This window comes from Aptenodytes patagonicus, chromosome 16 (assembly GCF_965638725.1).
Source record: "Aptenodytes patagonicus chromosome 16, bAptPat1.pri.cur, whole genome shotgun sequence".
NCBI lineage: Eukaryota > Metazoa > Chordata > Aves > Sphenisciformes > Spheniscidae > Aptenodytes > Aptenodytes patagonicus.
The window spans coordinates 474,878-494,428 of record NC_134964.1 but is presented as its reverse complement, the minus strand read 5'-3'; the positions used below and the strand labels follow the sequence as shown (position 1 = coordinate 494,428).

General features: G+C 51.5%; 1 protein-coding gene across 1 annotated transcript; it reads left to right on the top strand.

Annotated features, from left to right (window-relative positions):
- The first annotated feature begins 73 nt into the window (after positions 1-73).
- On the top strand, positions 74-19,013 carry CDR2L (cerebellar degeneration related protein 2 like). Its single transcript, XM_076354197.1, has 5 exons — positions 74-265; positions 12,861-12,973; positions 14,316-14,464; positions 15,437-15,601; positions 17,470-19,013. Exons 1-5 carry the CDS (start codon positions 187-189, stop codon positions 18,353-18,355), a joined length of 1,392 nt encoding a protein of 463 aa, XP_076210312.1. The 5' UTR covers positions 74-186; the 3' UTR covers positions 18,356-19,013.
- Positions 19,014-19,551: the final 538 nt, after the last annotated feature.

Genomic DNA, 19,551 nt, shown 5'->3' with positions numbered 1-19,551 from the left:
CCCCCCGGGGCAGGCAGAGCCGGGGCAGCGGCGAGGAGCCGGGTGCCACGTCGTGCCACCCCCCGCTTCCCGGCCCGGCCGGGGCACCGAGGCCGCATCCCCGCCCGCATCCCCGCCGCGCATTTTCGGCGGCGGCGGGGCCCCCTTTGGCGGATGCTGCGCGTCTCCCCGGGCCGCTGGTGCTAAATGCTGAGTGCCGACAGGATGGAGGAGTTTCAGAGCGAGGAAGAGGAGCCCTGGTACGACCAGCAGGACCTGGAGCAGGGTAAGGATGGGGGCACCCCGCAAGCTGCCAGGGATGGCGGGCCAGGGGGATGCGGGGGCAGAAAAGGGGGCAAATCCCGGGTACAGGAGGGCGGGATACCTTCTCTCAAGGCTCATATTTGCTTGGCAAAGCCGGCGCCTCGTCCTGCGGTGGCATCTCCGTGGAAATCTCGGCTCCGCTGCTCCAAGCCACTGTCCTGGCCGTGGAAAGTTTAAACCCGACGGATAGAGGCAGGGAGCCCAGATCTGTCCTGAGCACCAGGGGGTAAAAAATTTGGTGTGTTACATCCACAGGGAAGCTGGTTCCCCAGAAAACTTGCTGTGGGCAGAATCAGACATGGGTAGTTACAACATTGCTTTTATCTCAGAGCGGTTGCAGGTAGAGTTAGCAGGCACACCAGTTAGAAATTAACACATCGGAAATAATGTGTTGCTAAGCTGAGGATGCTGAAAGTGTCTCCCAAAAGCTCTTGCTGTCCAAGCCTACATCCAGAGGGATCTTCAGCTTCTAAGTCACCTCATTACGTCTGGAGATTTTTCCAATCAGCCATAAAAGCAGGAGAAATTGGGAAGGAGGAGGGAAAAAAAAAAAAAAAAATCAAGGCCAAGTGTCAAACAACAGAAATAGCCTTGTTAGAGGATAAACATTCACTTGTGTAGTTTGTTTTGAAGTAACAGTACCTATGTTTGCACTAGTTCTATGTAATGTTTATCCTATGGCTGGACAGTTGGTGGCTGTGGGTATTTGGGGCTTCTTTTTGGTGTTTTTTTTTTTTTTTTCTTAATATTTTGAGTCAACACGCAATAAGTAAATAACCAAAAGGAGTCCTGTTTCAGGCCAGTGGCGCAGGAATAAACTGAACTGATTTGTCAATGTGTAGGGAAAAATCATTCCTACCTAAATACAGTACCCCTCCAAGACGTTGCACTATAGGTACGGTACAGTTATGTATTTGCTCTAGCCAGCTGACTGTCAGCAGGGACGTGCGGTCCAGCTGCAGTGCCTCTGCCCACTGTTGCTCCAGTACATTGTGTCATGATTTAAAGTTTACACAACTTCAGCTGCAGGGCAGAGGCCCAGCAAGGAATAATAACCAGCCCCCCAGGGATTTTTGCAGCTGGTTTTTAACCCAAATTTCTCAGTTAAAAAGAAGTATCAATAGAGGAATACTGGGCCCTGTTCTTTGAAACACAACGCTCAAACTAAGCCAAGGCAGAGCACGGAGATGGAGCTATCAGCTGAATAAACAGTGCAGCCTTTGAATGCTCAGAAATTCACATTTCTGGGTGACGTCTTCCCATGGCTCACGAGGGGCCTGGGCACTGGTCCAGGGGCAGGATTCAGGCTGAGGAACAGCAGAACTACAGATGAATATAGGGAGTGTTGAACAACGCAGGACCAATTGATTTTTAGCCTAACGCTGTCCCTGGTGTCAGGTTCATGAGTCAGCACTGGCACCATACAACTGGCTCACGACAATAAAACCACCTTCCCGCTGCAGGCCAGGTTCCCAGCTCTGTCCCAGCAGCATAAATGCAGAATAACTGCCTCCAGATGATGGATTGATGCTGGGGATAGACCCCACCTTTGAGCACATACAGGACTGGAGGAAAACACAGACCCAAAACAAAGCCCAGCTGTGGGGTTTGCAGCCTCCTGTACAAATGCACAGGCTTGCACAAACTCAGAAGGAGAGATGGGGAAGGCTTTAACTAAAATCAGCCAACTGGAAGGGTCCTACAGGGTAATTACAACCATAATTAATTCGCATGGTGCACAAAGCGTCATGAAGGACACTGCTAGACTTTGTCCCCATACACTGTGCCTTTGCATTACAGCCATAGCAGCATCTGGAGGTCTTTGGTGACGGCACAGCCGTGAAGCTGTTGGTTTGGAAATGGGGGGTGGAAGTATGGTGGAAGACGTCCAGCGTAGCATGATTACAAGACGGTCGTGGGCCAGCATTACTAAGAGGATTGGCATGCCAACGGCCCAGGGTCACGCAGAAACCCACGCCTGGCAGGAGCACCAGGGAGGCGGAGGACAAAAGCATAGGCTTGAAGACTGTTCCTTAGGAGCAAGGGGTGGGAGAAACGAGAAACAACCTGAGCTAGGAGAGCGGAGAAGGTTCTTCTGTGAACGAGTTGGTTGCTGGGCCTTTATCGTCATTTCACAACATCATCAAATATTTATTACATTTACATCCAAAACTGTTTGCTAAGCAACGGATGGCTTAACTGGGAGCTCTGTGATGATTATGTTAATTAACCATTTTAGCACCACAGAGGAAATCATGCCTCCAGCTCCACTCCGAGCACCTGTTACTTTCCTCCCCATCCTCCATAGAGCTTTGGCTTGCCGAAATAACTCTTTTTTTCAAGAAAATAAATGACAATCGCTCTTTTTTTCCCCTGAAGTGCCCACAGCAACTGACTGCATCCACCACTTGCCTGGGAGGCAGCAAGATCTGGTCCCCAGACTCAAGGCCCTTCCAGCCTCATTCGAATGAAGCTGGTGCCTTTCAGATTCCTTTACCTGTTTCTTAGCATGCTGCAAGTCTGCATGGTTCAAGGCGTTGTACCAAGATGCCTTAGCACGTAGAAGCAGAGCCTCAAATCCATCCAGGAGACTTGGCAGTGACATGGAAACAGTAGTGGTGTCCTCTGAGGTGTTTTCATTCTTACGATGTTCCCTCCGAGAAGGCTTTCTGATTTAAAGAAAGCAGTAAAAATGGAGCTCCAATTGCTTGGTAGCATGGCTTTGCTTATTGCCAGGCTTTCCAAGCAGTCAGCCACAGCCTCACCTTCCATGGGCTGGGGAATCTGTGCATTAAAACCAGAATACAGTGATGGTGAACCTTTTTCCAGCCATTGAGAACGGATGATGTGGCTACAGTTGCATCATACCCTGTGTACAGGGTGTACGTGCAGCCAGACTGCGAGAGAATGAATGAGCTAAAATTAGAGAGTCTGAGCTGGGGATAAGTGGGGACACCTTTTCTGTTCATCAGAAGCATTTGTGTTCAGAACGGCTGCGTGCCAACTCAATCGCATCTGGATCCAAACAGAGCGGAGACCAGACCCAGCAGCTATCTCTGCCAGCCACTTCCAGCCTTCATCACCCCCAGAGCAGTCTCCTAAGACAAGTCCTCCTCACAGTCACCCCGCTGCATTCCCTGATCTTCCCAGCCTCCCTATCCCCCTGCCGGCATTCAGGTCTAAGCCAAAGAGCACAGAGTGCAGCCCAAGAGGTGGCTCTCAAAGCCACCCTTGCAGTCCCTGGAGCCTAAATACAGCCTAAGTGCTGGGGTGATTCCTCCCGTGTAAATAAAACGGCCTTGTACCTCCCTGAGTTAGCCAGCAGGACCAGAGGTAGTACAAGAACCAGTGCATCATCTCATTGCCACTGCGAGACTGATAGTCCTCTCCTCCTGGGCAGCCACAGAAACTTTGGGGCCAAACCGTCTGCAATGCAGGCTTAGGACTTTATGGCTGTAACCTCTAAAGATCTCCAGATTTAAGTATCTTATTTTAATTCCTCCTCCTGCCAAGCATCTGATTGCTTGCATGCTAAGAAGGAGAATGACACAAGGTGCTGAGCTTGCACCACTCCCAACTCATCCGTGTAAAGACACACGGTCACCAGCGCTCCGGTGATCGGCCCCTGACGTTGGGATGAACCCAGGGGATAAGCGCTAGCACCTGCTAGCACCCATACCTGCCTGTTTTCTGCATCACCCAGCCTACGTGGGGTGGTCCATAGAGCTGCAATTCACTATTGGCTTGCCCAAAGGATTCACTGCAGTGGGGAGCAGGTGGTACCCCAAATTCTGTCCCTTGTGATGCAGTTATCCCAGCAGTCCAGCTCAGGGGACAAGCCACGCAGCTTGCCTGTCCTCCAGGAGCGCAGCGGTTAACTCACTGTCCTTCCTCCCCAGCGGCAAGCCAGAAGGACGGGGTTTTGCCTGCAGTAGCTGAGCCACTTACTTATTTAGCAGCGCAGTACAGCAGGTAGCCTATGCAAGTGGAAAGTTTCCAGTGACTAATTGCTGAGCTGCTTGGGAATGACAAGAGGGACTAGAAAAGTCACAGGAGACAAGGAAATAAGATGACAGTTAGGTTAGTCTGAGGAAGGGATGAAAGCCTCCAAATGCGGGGAGGAAAAAAAAAAACATAGATGTATTTTCCTAGAATAAAAATTCCCCTGTTATGTGAAGGCAGCAAGAAAATGGGGCATAAAAGAGCCTCACACAGCAACTTCCAGGATCTCCCTCCTAGTCTCTCACAGAAGCTCCTTTCTACATCTGCTGAACCCCAGGCACATACTTCCAGCTGTGGGAGGGAGCAGAATTAGAGGAACTGCTGGAAAGGAAAGGAGAGGCAAAGGGAAAAAAAAGAAAAGAAAAAGAAATCAGAGTTTTCCATATCTCCCATCCTGAAACAGTCAGCTAACAGTGGCATTTCTCCTTGGCAAGGCCATGTGCGAAGGATTTACAGTCCGAGTCCTGAAGGACATTCCTCCCACGGCAGCCCTGAGCCCGAGGGACTGGGAGCCAAGGACAGCGGCCGCTAACGCCCTGCACGTGGAGGCTGTCCCCCCCACCCCTGAATTTTCTAATCCTCTTCCTTTCTTCCTGCACCAGCCAGAGCTGGCTGGTGACAGGGTGAATGCACTAGACTCAGTGTGACAGTCAGGAACCACTTAGAGCTGTGACAGTGCCACGGTCCGATCCTGCTCCTGCTAAAAGCAGTGCCAGCGCTCAGGCTAACACAAGGCTTGCTCGCTCCTGCACACGCTCCATCTCCTCTACTAAGAGGCCTTTCCCAGAGCAGCACAGTGGTATATTCCCACCTCACCCAACTAATACATCTGTGTGCTCACACCAAACGCATCATTAGGGCTTCCAAAGCTTCTATTTAACCTGCTCAAAAACACATATGTGGGCCAAGAATTTAGGAAAATATCTCCAATACAAAATACCCTGGAGGAATGAGACCAGTTGTTACACAACTGCTGGTCTTTGCACAGCTGGGAATTTTAAAGTGATTTTATGTTAGTTTGTTCTTTGGGGTTTTTTTCCATGCATATTTAACAAACAGTTGTAAACCTTCTCTCCAAAAGGTGACAGTTCTCGTAATGGTTTAAAGAGCCTGTTCCCCTGCAGCCTTCTGGCAAGGCAGTCTAGTTTATCCCATGTGCAGAGCAGCTGCCTCCTCCCTGAAGAATTCCATCCTTCGAGTGTGTAGTATCCAGGTCCATGCTGACCTCTTCCAATTATGCAGCTGTAGCAATGGCAGTTGGAGCTAGGACATTATCATGCTGTCCTCCGAGTCTTCTTGGCCCACAAGCAAGTGTTGAGTCCTGGGAAGGCACACCGGACTGGGAGGTGGTGGCTGAGCACTGGTCTCTGCAGGAGGAGGCAGAGCAAGGAGCAGCGCAGCGCATTCCCCCTGAGCATCAGTCCTTGCAGCAGAGCCGCTCCAGGGACACTGGTTTTGGTGTTGGGCTCCTGAAAGAGGCATTGCCCTGCATCCTGCTCAGGACTAGTGATGGACGTAAATAATACCGTCTTGAGAGTACATCAAGTATTTCGTCACTCCCTTTCCTTGCAAACTCAGACTGGAAAGCTACAGCACTGTGTCGCTCCACAAATGGCACCGATCACACACCTGAGGTCAGGACCTCTTCCCACATGGGCAGCATCTCCAGCCAGTACCAATAGCCAGGCAGAAGGCAGCTGGGCTGTGTGTGAGCTTAGCACCTGGAGGAACAGGGCTTCAGAGCATTTCCCAGCAGTGGATGGGAAGGGAGCAGTAAGTGGGGCAGCAGCATGCAAGATGATACACTTTTCTTTAAAGCCAAGCAGAGGGGCTGCTAGAGAAGAGGTGTGTGGGTTTTTGGTGTTGCTGCAGAGGGTCAGGCTGTTTTCTGCATTTAGCTGTAACACATGGGTGTGGAAGAAGGATCTTCTCGCACCTACATGCCTCTGGCACATGAGAAGTAGCAGACAGGAGTAACCAGCAGCCACGGTGCTGGCGGTGGTCTTGGGGGCTGCTGAAGGTGGCAGTTGTGCTGGAACTTGGTTGCTCCCTGAGAGACCAAACCACTCAGGATTGGTGGTCCCACCTGCCTCCCCCCAGCAAGAGGGCAGCAAGGGCGGCCAAGTTGGCTGGCAATGGCTCAGAGTAGGAGAATACGTTGTGTGAGCATGAGCGGGGCTGGAGAGCTGACATGGTTGTGGCAGTCCATTGCTGTGGGCGCCGTGCCCTGCCGCGCGAGCACGCTGACCCGTCCTTCGCAGGTCACCTTTGCTTGGGGCTGTGCACGTGCACAGTACTGTGGTACAGCAGCAGCAAAAGACAACATATAAAGTGTCCCTGGAGCTAATCCTCCTTGTCCATCCTGGGTCAGTTACAACATCCAGCCCCAAAAACACACCGGGAAGATGAGATTCCCACATGGCATCAATCCACGTGTCTGTGTCTTTAGCTTTAAAAGAGTAAAAGCCTCTATTCACAGTTCTCTGCATCCCAACATAATTAATCAGTCAGAGCTTTGCTGCCTGGAGGAGGGGTGCACGCAGGAAAGCACTGGCTGCCTTTCTCCCTCCTCTTTCCTCGCTTCTTCTCCCCAACAACTCCACTTGTATGTATTTATTTAGGACGCTTTCTGATCCAGGTGCACTATCAGAGCCTCCGAGCCACCAATCACCAAGCTCTTTGAAACCATTTTAGCCTACAAGGCAAACACGGGCACCGAGGCTGTTTAGATAAGAGAACAGCAGGGAAAGATGCAGACGGGGCCCAACCGTGGTCTAATAACACGCTCTGTGTTATCACGCTCTAACAACTTGGCAAAATGCACATTGATTGCTGTGGGCACGGGGATGGGACTGCTGTGTATGTGTTTGTATAGACACATACAGCTTATAAGCAAAGATAACCATCCTAGGTCTCAAACGTTAACGTATAGGGGAGGCTTGGGGCACAGAATGATAGAGGGCAGAAAGAAGAAGGTGAGCATCAATTAAATCAAAAAAGCCTGATGAGCATCTGAAGAATAAAAAAAAGAAGAGCTGATAGAAAGGAAATACTGAATAGGACTGAAAAATGCAGAAGGCAAGGAAGGGAGCCGCAGACGCTGAGAAGGCTGGAGGGCTGCCCCACAGCACAGCACGGTACAGGCAGTGCACCCGAGTCCCTTGTCGGGGTTTTCCACTCCTTGGTGGTGCCACTTTTGCTCAGGGGACTAGAGACAGCATGGAGGGAGCTGCTTTCATTGCACTGTGTTTGCCTCAACCCCCTGCAAACCACATGTCTCTACCACCACCCGAGCTCCCCCGCTACCAGGGAAGCTTGCAAAGCCAAAGGCAGGTCAGGGGTACGTAACCGATTACACAAGAGAAAGAAAAGGGAAAGAAAAGGAAGAAAAAAAGCAAGCAAATCTCATTAAGCTAACAGAAATGCCTGTGTACCCAACAGCAGCTCAGCCCAGCTAGAGCCATGGTTTGAAACGAGGAGGGGAAGAGGGAGGACACGGCTGTGCTGCCGGCGACTTCACGCACACCTCTTGCCTGCACTCACCCAGCCCTGCCAGAGGCACCTTTCCCCCTTGCTGCATTGGGCTGTTCTGCAAAGCAAACCCTGCCTTTGCGGTACACCTGATTACACCAAAATGGCAGGTCCCCACGGAAAACACACAGAACATCAAGTGCAAAGCTGATTTGGGTAGGAATGTCCAAGTTATGCCAGTGTAAAAGGGATGGAGAACCCACGCCTCAGCAGTAACACTGGTTGCTCTCTGAAAGCTCTGCCTGGCCATAGGAAACACTATCATCTGTGGAATGGGCAGGTTGAAAAGGCTTTTTCACATCCAGACATGCCTGCAGGTTGCTTGTAAGATGCTGTCAGATGGCACTTGCTTCTCTGCACCCCAGCACGTTCCATTGCAAAAGCTTATAAGGGCTAAGTACACAGATTGCCTCCATCACCTGTCATGGAGCAGCAGTAAGTGATATACAAAAGCTGATCTTCATTGTAATATACCCAGACAGCACAATCCCTTGCAACTAAGAAGAAAAATAAATGAGCAGCAAGTAGACCCTACCCTGGGGTAAACCAGCATAGCATCATTTATTTAGATTTTGAAAGGAATAATTGCACCTGCCCTTGACTCTAAGTACCCGTGTGTAATGGAGCAGACAGCAAATGCAATTAAATTAAACGTCAACAGCATTAAACATCAGTTCTTAACTCTCAACCTACCCCATCCATCAGCTAACAAGCACCCTGAACTTCCTCCAGAGACCTCCACACCAGAGCTCTGCTAACTGCTCCTCCCTGCTCTTTAGCAGGTGAATTCACCATCTGCAGCAGCAGGAGAGGAGCAGCCCTTTCCGCAGCCCCACATTTAGGAAAGGACCACAAGTAATTCCTTCATAGATGCTCAGCTGAAAAGGACCTGCAAACACATGCGCCATAAACCCTGCTTTTTGGCACCACAAACCAAAGGACTTCTATCACCCCCTGCAAGCCTGCACGTCTCACAGGATGGGGAGAGGGTTGGTTTATCTAAAGGTGAGGAGCAAAGCGCAGCACCCCTCGCCTGTGCTCGGAGCAGCAGGCATGTTCTCTCACAGCCTAAACACATGAATCCCTTGATGCAAGAGAGATGACAGGAGAAAGCCCAAAGCAGCTGCTCCAGATGGTGGCTTCCTCCAGAAAACGATATTTACGGGGACCATCTGAATAGCTACCGGATCACCGCCGTGCCAAGAGCAGCCAAAACCTCCCCTGCCCGGCACCAGGCTTACGCTCCCCCAAAGCCACAACCAGGAGATGCTGGGGGAAAAAAAAAAACCCTTCAGAGAGCAGGCTGTGGCAAAGACTGCTCTGCCCAAACAGATGCAGGCCGGCACTGGGAAGGCAGAAATGGCTCCAAACCCTCTTTGAGCCTCATTGCACGCTGCGGCGAAGGCTAGGGCTGGGGAAGCGCCCAGCTCCGCAGCAGCCCCATGCAGCGCACATCTGCCTGTGCCAGCATTGCCGAAGGATGCTGCAGCGGGGGAACACCCTGCAGCTTGTTCCTCGGCCTCTTTCAGTCAAAGACAACCTGCTACAGCTTTTGGATCAGGATTTTTTTCAAGTTTCCCCAGCAACACAGAGCCAGCAGAATTATCGCTGGGCTGCTGCTGATGATCTCTGCAGCTTCAGGACAGCTGCCTCCTGGATGCACTGCGCAGCCATGCTCCCCTGTACCGAGCGCTGCTTGGATTCCACTCCTGCTCCCTTCCCACCATATGGTCTCTCTTCTCTTCTCTTCCCTTCCCTCCTTGCTCAGGCACCTTTCCCGCAGAAGCTTGCAGGGAAATGCAGCCTCCGTCCCTCCCTCTGCTTTGCTCTGTAAGCGCAGCTCTTTGTTTGGGGACACGGGGTGTCTCCTTGGCTGGTGTTAACTAGAAGGGTCACGTCAGCGCTTGCGGTAGTGAGAGCCAGAGGGTACGGAGCTGGTGTTGCCCAGGACAGTTTGCATCTGCAGTCCTCTCCCAAATAGGATTTGGGCAACACCAAGGCCCCCCATTTTTAAGCTGAATATTGGCCATTTCACGGCGGTGCATTCAGCGCAGGCAGGCTGCAGAGGGATTGGGCACATCGAGCAGACACGCAGCACAGCTGCTCCCCACCACTTTATTTTTTCCTTCTGTGTCGAGAGGGGAGGGGGAAGGGAGGCATCAGCCTATCTGCTAAATTAGGGCAAGTCGTACAGCACTGGCTGGCTGATCTGACATCGGAGAAGCAAAGAGGAATACAAAAAATTGTGGGAAACCACAGTGTTATGCAGATATAATCCCCAAATTCCTAAATAGTTCTTTCCCCCCACCCCAAACAACTTGCTGAAAAATTCACATTCAGGTTTCCGAGGTCTCGAAGGAGAGGAGCTGTGTGCTTCCCCAAGCCCGTGCAGAGCCACAATTAGTGCAAAGATCAAGAGGGATCTGGTCTAAAGATGACATTAAAGCACTTCCACACAACATCCCCTCCCTCCCCACAGTCCCACAGCCTGGGGGAGACCAACAGGTGGGGAAGAGGACTCGGGAGCGAGGGGGATGGATGAGACAGGATTACAGAGGATGCTTTGACTGGCTGGCAGGCAGAGCGTGAGTGAGCGAGCGACAACGGCTGAGGCAGTTAAAAGACACTAAAAGAACCAACTCCCCCGTGTCCTTCAAGCCCGGAGTCTCCCAGGCCCTTACACTCAAAATGCAAACGAAGAATCAATTTCCTCCTCAGAGCTCAGCCCCGTTCTTTCCTCATTCCCACTTGTCCCCAAACACTGCCCATTTCCCCCATTAAATTATTGCTGACAGAGTCCTTTAATTAACAACGCAGGATCTTGCACTGCCTAATCCACTTAACTCAACCCCAGCTGATTAAATTGGATGCCATATGGTGGGAGAGCACTGGTGTAATCCACAGGGACGGGGACACGCTTGACTCATTACCTGGAGCGCAGCATGGAGCCCTCTCGCTACACACCTCTGCGCCGGGGCCCTGCTTGCTGCAGGGGATGCGATTTGCAAGGTGCCGGTCTCCAGCAACAACACCGGCTCTGGCAAGGTGGTGGTGCCATTAAATACAGCCCCAAGCAGCTTAAAGGCACAAATTGTCCTCCATCTCTGCTGGCATCTGGCTGTTCCCCCGTCCCCAGCTGGTGTAGCAAACACTCTGTCTCTCAAGGGCACTTTGGAAACTGGGGAAATTTGGTGCTTGGGAAAAAAAAAAAAAAATAGGTGGAGGAGGTCTGTCCATGGAGAAATGTGCCAATATCTTGATTGCACTGATAGCTGGGATTGCAGCCCTCAGTCACCGTGCAATGATGAGGATTATAATTAAAAAGGTCACAGCCTAGAATAACACCCTGCAATGCAGGCCACAGCTGGAGAGCACATTCCCATGGTAAAGGGGAGATTCAAGGACACACTGAGCAGCTGTTGGCTGGACCACATCTGGGGAGCCAGCCCTCCGGCACTGCTGGAGCTGCATGGAAAGAAACACGGCCATCACCCAAACTAATGACGTATCAGCACTTCCCACATCACAGCATTATCCATCAGGAAAGCCCCATCCCGAGCACTGACAGCACTAATACACTCCTCCCAGCAAGCATTTGTGTCTGAGAGGTCGGTGTGAGCCTTGTTTTGTGATGTGCCATTTGAAGTGTGAGAGATCAGTGATTTTCCCAGGCTCAGAATACATCCTAGGCATCCTGGTTCCCCTTCTTCTTGTCCTAATGACCAAGTATTCCTCTTTCCCAATCAACTGCATGGCCAAATTAACCACTGGAAGAAGTTATAGCTGCTCTCAGCCCTGGCAGATTCTTTGCAAAACACATCATTAGCTGCAGACTAGAGAGGAGCGTTACGATGGGCTTAGAAAACACCAGGGCAGGAGATCCGGGTCCCCTCACTCACTGCAGGATTGCCACTCCTTAATTATCCAAAACTGCATGATAACCACACCAGAAAGAGCAATAACGCACATCAGGACCTGTTTCCTTGCCTTTTGAAGGCTTCTTAAGGTCAGATTTTCAGTCTGCCACTCTAAAAGCAAGAAACTCACCTCTGAAAGCACCAGGAAAAATAGGAACCCACATGATCACAGGGGGTCAGGCTTTAAGAAGACAACCAGTTTCTGTGAAAGCAAAGGGATGTTATCAAAGCCAGCTGTGCCATCCCAGGCGCACAAACAGCATCACCTGGGGTGCTCAAGCTTTGGCCAATACAGGACTCATGAAGTCCTGAGGCTTTTTCTTTACCCAGGAGGCAGCAAACCCAGTATTTTTAGCCAGCCACACTGTCAACATCTATTTTTCCCTACACTTCTCCTAAAGTCCAACTATTTCAGTAGCTTCCTAAGGGCGTTTAGAGGTGGCAGAGGGTGAATACAAAGCGGTTTGTCCTCACCTTGGAGCTGCCCCAAGGAAAGAGCCGCAGACCTGGCCGATGCGGCGCTGCCCGGGCGGCAGATGCAGGAGGTGCTTCCAGCCCCCTCAGGCCACACGTGGTTTTATTACTCATGTCAGTCTGTTAGCGGGTGATGGATGGAGGCTGATGGGGAAGGCAAGGCATTCCCTTCGTTAGAGATACTAATATAATTTACAGAGCATCCCCAAGGCCCTGCAGGGCTTTACCAACCCTCGCTCTCATTCTGAAGGATGCTGAAACCCCCACATCCCCACAGACAGGGGATGGAGGTGCTGAGCACCAGCCACAGCCAAGCCTGGGGCCTGATCCTGGCTACGCATTGTGTAGTGCAGTGCAGAAGGGTTACGCAGCCAGCCAGGCACCAAATCCTCATTGCATGGAGGAACTGCAGATGTCCCAAGCTCGGTCTCCCCTTGCTCCTGCAGCCCAGCAAGATGAAAGAGGCCAGATCCTGTATGTCCCATAAGCACGCATCCATATCAAAACCTGCCAATAAAACCAGCGCCGTGCAAAATGTGCCACGGTGTTTGGTGTGGTGGCATTCGGGGACCCCACCGCATCCACCTGTGGAGCCACGGGAGCTGCAGCAGCTTTGTCCCACCTGCTTTTCAGACTTGCATTTGGCCGCGGAGCTGGGGAAGACGCTGCTGGAGCGCAACAAAGAGCTGGAGGACTCCCTGCAGCAGATGTACACCACCAACGAGGAACAAGTGCAGGAAATTGAGGTAGGAACACAGTCGGGCTAGGGGCGGGGACGGGAGCTGCTCGGCCACCGCTGTCACCTAAGGGCGATGGTGGGGAAGGGGCGCTTCCACCAATGCCAACAGCTCAGATGCCAGGAGAAAGGAAGGGATGCGCCATGGGGATGGGAGTTAAAGTATCTTCTGTATGTGCCTGAAGCGGGGTGGATCAAGGTCCGATCAAGCCCATCCCAGCCCTGGAGAGGGTCCCCTTCCCCCACTAGCTGGGATTTTCCCCCTGCCCAGATGTGCACACCAGATTTCAGCACCAGGTTGCATCTGGGGCACATTTGGCCTTTCCCTGCCCACCCGCCAGCCTTCACACTCACTTCTCTTTGCTCTGCTGCTGCTTTCCCTTGATTCCAGTTATTCATAATCGCATTTGTTCCCAGCTGGCCCCTCAGAACCCCTGTAACACAGCCCCCTTTGTTAGAGGCGTAAAAGAGCTTTGTTAGAAGCTCTTTCTCCAAGAGCTGCAATCTAAACCACTGTTTCAAGCATCCTTTGGGGTCAGGTCAGTATTTCTAAGAGCTCACAGAACTAAGCTTAGAGGCTTAAACCTGCTGTGCCGGGAGGGTTTTCATCCATTGGGAAACTTCTAGGGATCTGTAAATAAAAAAGATCAGAAACCACCTGATTTAAAAAGACTCAGGGCAGAGGCAGGCTGTGAGTTCACAAGAGCAGCACACGATGGCTGCGGGGATCTGACAGCTGATGTCCGAGGAAACTGGTGGATGGATTTAGCCGTTCCCTCCAGCAGCCCTTCAGGAGCACGTCCACCGTGGATTTGGGATCTGGTCCCAGCTGAGGGTGAGCTCTTGCGTAGATGCCCCTCTCCCAGGATAAAATCTTGCAATGGCAGACTCACAGAAAGGGGTCTTTGAACACGCAGAAACTGCGAGTCCCCTCACATTTCACAGACTCAGAGTTTTAGCCTGAATTCCCAAGGAAACGCAGCTTCTGCAATCGATCTGTCAGATGATCCAGTAACCAACTGGCCAATTTCAGTCAACTTCGGTGAAGGGTCACAGTCCCAGGGATATCAACTGTCTTTGCATACTGGGAATAAAAAAGCAGCTAAATAGCGAGAGATTGAGGTTAGTGCCCTCCACAGAGGGCAGGGGAAGTTCAATCTTATTTTAGACACAAGAGTATTTACAGTGAGCAGGGGTATGAATATTTCACCTGTGCAAAAGGGTTCAACCAGGTAGAGGATAAATCAGCCACAAAACACACTATCAGAGGAAGCAAAGGCTGTAGGAATTTCTGCCTGTGAAACAACCTGGATTTTGGATGTGGAGTGTTTCTGTTTCGCTTTTTCTTGCAGTACCTGACCAAGCAACTGGAGATGTTGCGGCAGATGAATGAACAGCATGCAAAAGTCTATGAGCAGCTGGATCTGACAGCACGGGACCTGGAGCTAGCTAACCAGAAGCTCGTGCTGGAAAGCAAGACATCCCAACAGAAGATACAGTGGTATGGCCTCCCCTCGTCCCACCGCAGCGATGCTGTACCCCAGAGACCTTCATTTCACCTTTCCCCTGCCCCAAAGCACAGCATGTCTTTGCTATCTAAGCCGTTCTCTTATCACTCGGGTTTTGCAGCTATTTACAACAGAAGCTCATTGCACCGATGCTGGTTAGCAGAGGTCAGCCACAGCACAGACACCCCTGGGATGAGGGCTGGATAAAGGAGTGTCTGTAGCTGCCAGGAGGAGAGAGGTATGGCAGCCTCTCCTCCTCCTCCTCCTCGGATACGTTTCCTTGAAGAGGCACATAATCATATTAGGGAGGTCCCGAGCACACAGCCCAGCAGGAACACTAGGATGACAGCAGATCCCGCATTTAGCAAAACTCTGGCTAGTCCATGCTGAAACATCAGTTTGTCAATAACTTTTTCCTAAAAGAGGCCCACAATCAAGGTCATCCCTGGAAACAACAGACTAAGTCATTGTAATGCAGCATCTTTTGCAAACGACTGTGCAGAGAGGGAGTTTCGGAGCAGAGAGTTTTACAAACTGCGTTCACAGCCAGAACAAAACTAAATCTCTGCCCGGTCTCTCTGTGTTTATCTGTACAAGAGAAATAAGAGGAAGAGAGTAAATAGCTCGCCTGCTTGCTTTTAGTGCAGAGATATTCCAGGATAGTGCTTATGTCGCAGAGGTGACTGTTATAGCCAACTGATTTGAGGACAGAGGTTCTCAAATCAGTACAATCCCTTGTCACTGTTTCAATCCCCCACCCTTCTCTACAGACACCCCCATTCAAGAGCAACCATGCAGAGAAAGACCAGCCACTGCCATGAAAAGCAAGCCCTGCCATGCTCCCAGGGCACGTGCTAGAAACTGGAAGCACCTTCCATAGACTGGCTTTCTCTATAGGGGAAAAAACAGCTTTCAAGGACCTGTAGTGCCTGACTCCTCATCCGTGCTCCCTCTTCTCTCTGCAGCTTGACGGAAACAATCGAGGGGCTGCAGAACCAAGTGGAGGAGCTGCAGAAGCAGGTGGAGGAAATGCGGAGCTTGGAGCAGCTCCGCATTCGGCGGGAGAAGAGGGAGCGGCGCCGAACCATCCACACCTTCCCCTGCCTTAAGGAGCTGTGCTCCAGCCCCAGGTAAGGAGTCTTGCCTTTAGCAACCCCTCCAACCTTCTCCCCTACCTCCTCTGCCCGTGATCAGGGGATGTGGTGGGTTAGCCCCTTGGGGGTGCACAAAACCCCACATACACCCCCATAGAGGTCTAGGCTCTGCATCAGAGCCTGAAACTCAGTGCTGGAGGTGAAGGGAGGACCTCCCTTCTCTCCTACCTGCCCACCTAAGCAGGTGGCGTTGGCAAAGCAGAGCCTTCATGATCACAGCACCAGTGATGCATTGAGTGGGGAGACATAGGCTCTTTTTCAGAGGGCAAGGACAGCTACCCAGGAGCATCTGGATGCGTCTCGCAGCTGCACTGGGCCAGGCTGCAGGGGACGGGCGTTGCCTGGAGGGGCTGGGACTCTCCTGGCACCTTGGCAGGGAGCTGTGCGGGAACACACACCAGACAGGATGCACTGCTTGAGCTCTAGATAGCTCAAACCAGCCTCTCCCAGTACAGCCCACCCAGTAACACATCATGTGAGGAGGAGCCTTACCTTGAGCTGCCTACACAGCTTCCCTTCCCGAACCAGCACAGCCCGTTTTCCCTTTGCAACTGCCTCCCAGCACAGTACCAGCATCTCTGGCTCACTGAAACCAGTTGAGATGGTGCATTTTGTCCTGTATGACTCCAGTACCGCCCAGGAGCACCAGTCACACACCAAGATACGCCACGTGCTGCCAAGTGCTGTACAATCACCTTCAGCACTATTGCACACTTGATCCTCCTTAAAATCCAGCCACTGTGTTAATTCACTGACCTCGTGAGGGCATTTCTTGCTCAGCTTTGTCCACAATAGAGGCTTCTTTAAATAGATAAGCAATCGATAAACTTTGTTACTGAAAACATCCTCTGCCAGAGGATATGAACAAAAGACACTTTTACTGCAGCAGCAATGGGGATGTTTATGAGGCCATAACCTAACCCCCAGCAAAATCCACTTAATGTCTCAGTGGTTCTTTTCCCCCCTGTCCCCCAATCCCACTCTCCCCCCAGTGCCTCGGGACCTCAGTTCGGCTTGGAGCTCTGCAGTTGGCTCTGAAGGTCAGGCTGCCCTTCAGTAACTTGGAAATCTGTTCAATACTACCCGCCACCAGTCATGTCTCCCGGGGAAGCCATGGTGCTTGCTTTTTTCCAATCTGTTCTAACCAGATAGGATGCCACGGGCACTTCATTGAGAAGGAGAAAAATCTGATTTCCCCGACAGCAACATGAGGGAAGGGGGAAGTGCGTGTTGCCGCTTCCCAGGCAGTGAGCAATGAAGAAGGGGTAACTGTCAAAAGTCACCTTCTGCCTCCCTTGCTGTATAAATCTTCTCCCACTCTCTCTGGAGCACCTCCCAGACACAGGACAGCAGAGCCTGCGCTTCTGGTTTTTGGTCGGGTGGGGTTCGGGGTTGTTGGCAGGCGCAGCAAGTAGCTGATGAACTCTGTGATACACTGAGTAGCTGATGAACTCCAGCAGGAAAAACTCCAAGCCTTCTGCTTTCAGGTCTTGAACTGGTAGCACTTGAACATTCATCCTTGCTTCACAGCACCGTTGGTGGCTTGTCCGTTAACCAGATGGGTCTTTTACCTTTTAGGGTTTCATTTCCCTCCTGCCTTTCATCACTGCTATCAAATGAGACTGCAAGTTCTCTGAGACAGAGCCTGGTCTCTGTGTCCAAAAGAGCCACAGCCACACCTTGTGGTCTCCTGGCACGCAGGAGGAGGCATGTCTCACTCCATGGGCTCAGGTTACCTCCTTTCTGGGCATCAGTGGAATTACTTACATGATGATAAGACAGTCTGAGTGCCTCATGGACTGTCACTCGGTCAGACTCTCTCAAGGGTCTTCCTTCTCTTTCAGGTATGAGGACGCATTCCAGGTCCACAGCTCTTCCACAGAGTTCAACCAGAAGCCACTGGAGAGGGAGAATGAGCGTCTCCAAGCCATGGTGAACTCCCTGAGGTCCCAAGTCAACCAGGAGAAGCAGCGGAAGGAGAGGGTTGAGCGAGAGTACACCTCTGTTATTCAGGAGTACTCAGACCTCGAGCAGCGGGTGTGTGAGATGGAGAACTGCAAACTGCGCATCAAGGAACTGGAAGCAGAGCTCCTAGAGCTACAACAGATGAAACAAGTCAAGAAGTATCTGCTCAGCAGAGAAGACAACTTGTCTGAGGCCCTCCTCGAGCCGCTGAATAACGCCCCAGAAGCAGACTACATCGACCTGTCTGAGGAGGAGGGAGGGAAAAGTCATGGGCCATCAATGACGCCTTCCCCAAACCACCCTGTCCGGAAAAGCTGCAGTGACACAGCCCTCAATGCCATCGTGACCAAGGATGCCGTGAGCCGGCATGAGGGCAATTACACGCTGCACGCCAACAACGTGCGCAAACGGGGCATGTCCATCCTGAGAGAGGTGGACGAGCAGTATCACGCCTTGCTGGAGAAGTACGAAGAGCTCCTGAGCAAATGCCGGCAGCACAAGGACAGCGTGCGCCACACAGGGGTCCAAACGTCCCGGCCCATCTCTCGCGACAGCTCCTTCAGAGACTTCCGGGGAGAGGGACACGAGTTGGAAGAGCGGAAAACCATGGAGAAGACCATCAGCAAACACGTGGAGGCGGTGGACAAGCGGCTGGAGCAGAGCCAGCCCGAGTACAAGGCTCTTTTTAAGGAGATCTTCTCCCGCATCCAGAAAACAAAAGCAGACATCAACGCCACAAAGGTGAAAAACAAGAGCAGCAAATGAGTCCTGCCTCTCTGCAAACTCCCACGTGCAATCGCAACAGCCAACTCTTCTCTCCAGCCCCAGGAAACGCCACGTGGCCCCACTGCTTTGAAGGTTCGAGAGGTCTACAAGCAAGAAAATGTCACGGAGACTCAACTCACTTTTTTAAGCTTGGGCTCTGGACAACTCAGTGGGACAACTGTACATTGTAGTTAGAGGATTTCAGAAACTGTATGACGGATCTCTGCATGAGTTGCTGCTGCTGCCAGACATCACAACAGCAATGTAAACCACACCACGAAAAAAGAAAACCGATCACCTCCTCCACCCTTTTCAGCTTGTCTTACAGCCTGATTATCTGCAAGCAAAAGCCTGGATGTCCTCCAGCATCCTGCCACAGCTGGAGCGTGGTGTTTCAAAGTAAAACAAAAAGCCATCAGAACTTCAGGGGCGGCTCCAGCACACCGGCCCAACCCTCCACTTCGGTTTTATGGCTAAGAACCTACGCTTGTACCCAAGAGACTTCCGTCTATGCCTTCCCCTTCCCCAAAGGGCAGTATGTTCTTGCTATTTAAGCCATTCTCTTATCAGTCAGGTTTTTCAGCTATTTACGATGCAAGCTCATTGCAACTGGAAAAACTTGAAGAGAAACATAAAACTGATTGTTCTGTCTTCATCAGCCTCGCTTAGTATTTCAGTCCATACTCTCCAGACTTTGTAGGCATATGGGATTTCCTCGCTTTAAATCTGCCCCAGTATTTCAGCCCAGGTGAAGCACTGTGCCTGGTAGGAACCTGATGACCAGGGCTTTCCCATAAGCTAGACAAGAAGTGCTATTACAGTATCAGAGACATGCTTTCACCTCATGGTCTGGGTACCAGCCCTCTGTGCTGTGCTCTTCAAGAGGTTGTCATTGCCCCATTGTAGCAAACTCCTCAAATACAGCTTGCATGGGCTTGCAAAACTGACTACCAGTGACTCGCATGCAAGCAGAAGGATAAAGCATCACACTCGTATGGCGTCAGGAGCTCAGGCCCTGGCAGTAGCGCTGATCACACATTGCCCCACACTTTTGCTCTGAACATCTCCCCAGTCGAGAGGACAGATTTCAGTTTTCTGGTGAAAACAATCTTTCTTGGCTGAGATACTATCTCCAAAGGTTGTCACCTCTCATGTTCCAGTTCACTTTCCAGCACTGAAATCTCCTCACTTTTGCT